Source organism: Etheostoma spectabile, chromosome 21 (genome assembly GCF_008692095.1).
Source record: "Etheostoma spectabile isolate EspeVRDwgs_2016 chromosome 21, UIUC_Espe_1.0, whole genome shotgun sequence".
Taxonomy (NCBI): Eukaryota; Metazoa; Chordata; class Actinopteri; order Perciformes; family Percidae; genus Etheostoma; species Etheostoma spectabile.
This window is the reverse complement of record NC_045753.1, coordinates 10,416,993-10,424,064: the sequence shown is the minus strand read 5'-3', so window position 1 is coordinate 10,424,064 and position 7,072 is coordinate 10,416,993. Positions and strand designations below refer to the sequence as shown.

The 7,072-nt window shown below is 40.2% G+C and overlaps 1 protein-coding gene across 2 annotated transcripts in view; it reads right to left on the bottom strand.

The window, feature by feature from the left end:
• Window positions 1-2,209: 2,209 nt before the first annotated feature.
• Window positions 2,210-7,072, bottom strand: part of kcnj16a (potassium inwardly rectifying channel subfamily J member 16a) — an 8,322-nt gene continuing 3,459 nt past the window's right edge. Inside the window, exons 1-2 of one of the 2 annotated variants that reach the window (XM_032502751.1) lie at window positions 5,087-5,149; window positions 2,210-4,208 (exon numbers count right to left, since the gene is read on the bottom strand). In XM_032502751.1, the coding sequence (XP_032358642.1) occupies window positions 2,966-4,198 (1,233 nt within the window). In that variant the 5' untranslated portion in view covers window positions 4,199-4,208; window positions 5,087-5,149 and the 3' untranslated portion in view covers window positions 2,210-2,965. Of the gene's footprint in view, window positions 4,209-5,086; window positions 5,150-7,072 lie in introns of those variants that run through there. The other variant, XM_032502750.1, reaches the window with a different exon arrangement.

Below are 7,072 nucleotides of genomic sequence, written 5' to 3'. Positions count from 1 at the left end.
GGAACAAAAGGCTGGTGTTGACTGTGTCATGGACTGAATGAATGTGACGATGCTGAATAAACCGTGCGTTACCTCAGCTTTTCCTAAAGCTGCAGTGGAGCTGTGTGAAGTTGCTCTAGATGCAAACATATCATGATGCTGCTTCACAGTAACAGGTTGTCCTCCGGTGAAGTGCCTTGGTAGCTGAGTGGTTACGGCACATGCCGTGTAACGGCAACGTCTCCGGGTCGATTCTGGCCTTTGGACTTTTTTGTTGCATGTCATTTGCCTCTCTCTCCCCTATTTCTACACTTTCCTCTGTCAGATAAAGACGAAAATACCAAAAAAGGAAAAGCTGTCCAGCAGTATTGAGGCTTTTAAACCTCATTTTTTTCCTTGGGTCAAATTTGGCCCATTTTCAGTTTTTTATCACAAAAAATGGGCCTTCAAAATAAGCGCTGAAAATGTCAACATTAAAAATGTCAAACAACTTTGTAAAAAAAAGAAGAAAAAAACATTAAAAAAAGGCACCCACAACATTGAAAAAGTGACATAAATTTCTGAAAAAGCGATAATAGTGCAGAAAAAAACAGCAATGCTGTTATCGGTGCTACTGTTAAATACCGTAGCTCATTTATACCTTATGGTTCACACGTTACGCTACTGGATGTCTACAATGTGTTTTGCACAAAATTTGGGAATTGACTTACCTAGTTTAATGTATTGTAATGCATGAAATAGAAATACTGTTTCATTCATATAATTCTCTGTTGTCAATAAAGAGATCATCTTAATAAAAACTGTTCAACATGACACTATTTGGACTGTTTGGACCGATAGAAGTATCGATATAGTATCGATCACGATACTTACGCCACGATACGAGATTATTGCGATTTTAAACACATTGCAATATTCTGCAATATAGTGCAATTTATAACTTTTTTAATTTTTGAAATGACATCCCCAGAAGGAAACTTGGTCAACATCTGCTTAATCTAAAAAGAATCATTTCTCCGTTTGTCCATTTCACTTCAATTTTATTGCTGCGAAATGGCACAAAATGACCAACACATATATAATATATAAGAAAAGATCCATACTTGGCGCCTGTGTATCAATACAGAATTGCCACTGAAAATATTGTGATACTATGGTGTACTGGGTATTATTATTATTTATTTATAATCCCCCACCCCTGGTAAGTCAACACTGTCATGGACTAATGACTGCTGCCTGAATCACATGAGCTTTGGATTGATCTATTTTTGGACAGATGATAAAAAAAGAATATATGTTTTTAAGGGGATTACACAGTGTTGCAAATCAAAGCAGCACGTTGTAAAGCAGCGTCTGGTTACCTGACATCAAAGTGACCTTCCCCGATCAGAGGGACCTGCATGACCCACTTCAAACAGAGACACGATTATCAGACGAAGTCAAGACGCACAACAGACGTGTGAACGTCACTTCACGTGGAATTGTCTTCTAAGAAATATAGTTTCATAAAATATGTTTTATGGATGAATATTTTTAGAAATGCATTCGGTCAGTCGGTTACATTTCCTCAAATGTTGTGACATGTACAGTTTTTAAATATATTCGTGGATATAAAACACATTTGTCATCTACAAAAATTTAAACTGGCTTCCTTAACAAATAATGATGATAAGTTTACTTATTTCTGTGTGAGAAGGTTCGATGAAAGTGTTTTTAATTGGTTGACTTCAAGGTTACTACGAAACAATATGGGATTCCAGCACCACAAACATAAAGAAAACTTAACATTTGACATGCTTACATATAAACTCTGACATTACTCAAGAAGGGAGCTGCCCCTATGACTTCTGTTTATGTACAATCCTCAGCGACTAGAACGAAACTCACTGATAGTCAGAGTCACGTAAGATGACAGATACAAAGTAGCAGGTAACAATCTAAAGTTTTGGCCTTTCATTTCCACATCATTTCTTTTTTCACGCTTAAAAAAAATAACAAACAGTTGACAAAACAATCTCACTACAAGGTCTACACAGAAGCTCTTCTGGAGCTTTCTGGTTCTTTTACATGATCTTCTCTTGTAGATTTCCAAGTCATTTTAAGGACTTTTCATCCATGTTGGCTAGAAATTTCATTTTTTAGACATTGGAAAATGTGAAATATGGTCCATAACAAGAAAAAAAATTTTTTTACCACACATACCATCTACCATACAGTTTGTCTTTCATTGTTTGCCCTAAGGTCTACAATAACCTTAATCTGAATATCACAACAACCCCTTAGATACTTAATTTGTTAAAATGTACTGTATTTCAAACGGCGAACCTCTGTACATTACGGGTTTTGCAGTTTGATGTTGTCACTCCACCTAGTATTTATACTTTCCATTGTGTTACAGCCTCATGGAGTCAGTAGTGTGGCTCTGGACTCTTTGTAGATTTAATCTTTGTAAAACTTTCCTAAAGCCCACAAAAGCCATTTTTATGTCTGATGTGATCTCAATATGAAGCCAAGGGCTGTGCCAGAGGCGGACCCATTCTGTCTTCAGGATGGGAAGGTGGGGATTTTGAATGTGAGACACTTGAGGAACCGCTACCAACTGCAAGGCAATGACCAAGGGACAGATGGAGGCAGCATATGTATATTACTAGTTTTTGGTAGAGCTCTGTAAAGCATTGTGAAGCCTGTACTGTTTTGAAAACCACAGCTAAGTCCATTCAGTAGCCTACAAGAAGCTTGAAGTAAATGGGTGCCATCATTCAAGCCTTCAATGGTTGAATCTTTGATACTCAAAAGACAGATTAATAGCTGGAGTGTCACAAAAACCACATGCTAAAACACTGAAGCCAGACCATTTAACATTCTTACAGTAATTGAGATTCAATGGCATCCTCAACATTACTCTTTATCAGTGACTTCTCTGAAGAAATGGACAATCGGCACAATCTCTCAATGAATGGCCGCCTCAAACATCATGGCTCCGCTTTTACATTTCTGTATTTGCGAGGGCATTGGGCACAGTCAACGTGTCTTGATATTGATCGTCGTCTTGATATGTTGAAATTGTTATTTCAGGACAACCATCTTTCATAAGTTCTACCGTTACTGTTGAGGGTTTCAGAAGTTTTTCATGATGATTTGGCTGTGGGGAAGGTCCGGGTGAAGATCGAGGGGAATATCTGGGACAGGGCAGCCGCTGCTTCTTGTATTCGTACTCCTCAGCACTGACCTCGGGCACCAGCACCTTAGCGGTTTGATTAAACAAGGAGTAATCCACCCTGTAGTTCTTCCTGCTGACCCTGATCATCTCCTGGAACATCATGCCCCAGTAGATTTCGGCTGGAGTGTACGAGGTTCGGGTCTGATGCAGCATACCGCTGCGGTCGTCCGTGTAGGTAAAGGACACCACTAGCTCAAAGTCTGCTTTCCTGAGATCTACCAAACTCATCTTGTACAGAGGGCTGCTGGGGTCGATCTTGTGGAAGACGGTAGTAGGCGTGACCAGGATGATGTCCTTCTGCTGGATGATCAGATCTTCAAACGTCACGTCTATTTTCCCTGTGGCATGCACCGTGGAGCGGACAATCTGAGCGCAAGCCGTCCCCTCTACTAGGTGGTTCCTGCGGAAGTCTCCAATTCTAAAGGAAAGACACAAGCAGCCATCACGAAGGTTGATGACTGCGTGGTTGCTGAAGCCCACTGTCTGCGCCCTCTTTCTGGCCGAGGCCATTTTGGCGACAACAATTCCAATGACAAAGGTGTCGATGAAGCAGCTGATGACATCTTGTATAGTGACGACGATAATGGCAGTCATGCAGTTCTCGGACATTCCTCTGTAACCGTAGCCAATGGTTGTTTGAGTTTCAAGCGAGAAGAGGAAAGCAGCGGTGAAACTGTGCACTTCGTACATGCAGGGCTCATTTGTCATGTTACTGGTATCACCGTTGGCGAGAGCGATGACCCAGTAGAGGATGCCGAAGAAAAGCCAGGACAGGATGTAAGACAAGGCAAAGATCAGGAACATCACCCTCCATCTGATCTCCACCAAGGTGGTGAAGATGTCGGTCACAAACAGCAGGCACTCCTCGGGAACATGGCGAAAGGCCACGTTACAGCTGCCCTCTTTGCGTATGTAGCGGTGTTTCTTTGGTTGAGGTCCATTCTCAGTCTTCACAGTGATGTCATTGGTGGGGCTCACAGATATGTATTGTTTATGCATCTTCCAGAGGCTGTATGGAATAGAAAAGGACGTTTAGCTATTTTATTCATCAGCATAACTTGGCAAAACAATTTTAACACAGATTTTTTCTCATAGAAAGCGTTTCTGCCACAATGTCTTTCAAAAACACTAAATTGAAATTGTTTTGTTTAGTAAGAGGCACTTTCATTTCAGAAATTCAAGTTTATTGAGCTAGAGGTTTGGAAGGCTTGACATGATCATTCTATGTAATTAGTTGCAATTAATGGCATTAACCTCGCAACAACGGTGTAGATCAATCCCTAAAAAGAGTCCCAAATCGGCAATTTCTCACATTTGTCAATTGGGACTAAAAGCTTTGTAGCTTGTTGTTTTGCAGTTAAACTGACCCACAACACTGAGAGGTCATTAGAGTAATGCAGGTCATGAATGCAAGAGCAGACAGACAACCCTGCAGACGTGACGAAACAGCTGCTGAAAGCTGTCTCTCTGACCCACATGAGCGTGTACGAGTCCAACAAACATCTGACCCAGAATCCCAGATTTTGCCATGGCTGTAGGTAAGCTACAGCCCCAATGTAAAGGAGCAGCACATTTTAAAAAATTTTCTTTTACGAATTGTATCTTTTAAAAGTAAATATGAAGCTGGTTCCACTGTTGAAAAAGTAAATGTGTTTCAAACAAGCAGTAGAACTCCCTCTAGACTTAAAATGTATGAAAATATAAATACAGTAAAAAGAAATGTGTTTAATTGCTGAATGTTTTGATGCTGCGACTTCTACGCATATTCAAAATACTACCAAAGGGCCTGGCCTGTTGCTCTGATACAGAAAACAGCCATTCACATAAACCCGTCTTGCCCTTTTTCCAACTTTTTTTCCAGCTGCCATTGTTGGAGGAAACAATTACCAGTGGAGTCTTCCATGTATCAACTACATCGGCTGATCACTGGAAATCTCCATCTTCTTGTATCTAATAGAAATACATAATGAGCAAGACAACAAAAACTGTAAGACAGGACAAAAACATGTTTTTCTTTCTGTCAAGGGTTATACTTATTATTGAATTTATGTGGCTGTGCTTTGATTGCCCAGGAGGTCTATTTTTGAGATGGCAATCTGGGAATGTTTACCATGTATGATTTTCTTTTTCCTGCCTCTTTGTACCGTGTCAGTACATTTAATCACAATGGGGCAGTTGCAGTCCTTGCTTAGGCTGCTCATTTCTTCTGCTGGAGATATGCCATTTCATGCCACTGTTTTATTTTCTTCTTGTACAATAAATCAAGGATGCCAAGATGCAGCCCATACCTGTACTCCATAGATATTTAGCAGTTTTATAAATATATCAGTGCTGCATTTAATGTAACTCTGCTTAGGAACTCTACAAAATCCCATTTGAGCAAAGGCCATAAAGGAAAGAACACATTAAAAGTCAATTTTCTACGGTCTGTCAGCGTAGGACTGAAGCATTAGTTAACTATAACGGCTTAAAAGGACTTTTGACACTTTAGTACTACGTATAATCTGATTAATGGCGAGTTGTCTGTGGTCTGTGTTGTGCCACAGTAGGGTGTATTTAGCCCCAGTAACGCTACACGCTCCGTAAACCTGCAATGCGCTTGTCCAAAGCAAAGGCCCAAGACCTTTTTTTGTTCTGGGTGGGGGTCAAAGTACTGTCAGAGGGTCAATAATAGAAGCACCAAAGGTCTACGTTAGCAGGGGGAAAAAGGGATGTGGAAACTGGAATAGTGTCATGGTGCGATCACGGGCAGAGGAAGAATCAATCACAGCCAAACCACTGAGAGCATCCTCTACGCCCAAAACAAATGGGGTTTGAATCACCGCTATCTGACTGAGTGAACTGGGCTCCAGTCACAGACTCCACTTTCTCCTGGCTGCAGTGAACGTCCCCACTGCCAGACTGTGGAGCTCACTCCATGAGCTCATAGAAATAACGTCCTAATAGCTTCCCATAATCCCTTCCTAACTCCCCTGATATGGACCAAAGGAGAAACGCAGCATCCTACTGGAAAACCAAGACCGTGGCATTCATAGGTTATCAGTGTAATCAAACCTCTTTCTGACCTGCTGATCATTTTGTAGAAAAATTAAAAGTGCAACAACATGCGGTTATCTTAACAGGTGTGTCACAAAGTTGCGGCTTTATCCTGATGCTTTTTTTCTGCTTTTACAACTTTGAATAGTGGTTTAAATGTCCATCTCAGTGAGAGCTGCGATGAATAATCCTTTGGCAGAAAACTATTCTTAATATTGATCAATCGTAATCTTTTATTCAAGGGACATTCACACCGTCTTCCGGTGCAACATGCTACTGGATTGATTGCTATAACATTTTGTACACGCATTCATATTCCTCAGAGGATGGATTCTAATAACTTTGGTGATCCGCTTTTGAGTTTGACCAAGTTTGGCTTTTGTGATTGAGTAAAATATCTTGACAAATCTATCATTGACTTTGCTACAAATATTTACACAGATCTTAGCTGTGTAGTACAAATTAGAAAATATTAGCATGATAACATGCTTGGGTAAGAGGGTGAACATGCTAAATATTACTTGCTATACATTAGCCTGTTAGCATTATCATTGGGATCATGTTAGCACTCCTGCATTAGCATTAGTCTGGCTGTGGACGCGCTGTTTTCACCGACATGCTTCTTTCTTAAATGTTATTGTGGACTTAAGATCTTTTGGAATTTGGACTTTCTGACTACTTGGGCGTTGGGGAATTGTGTGGAACATTTATCAAAATGTTACAACCTTATAAACCAAACCATGACTTGGTTATTTGAAACAAAATATCAGCAGATTAATTGATAATGAAAATAAACATTAGTTGCAGCCCCCCTGATTACTAATTGCACATACATAA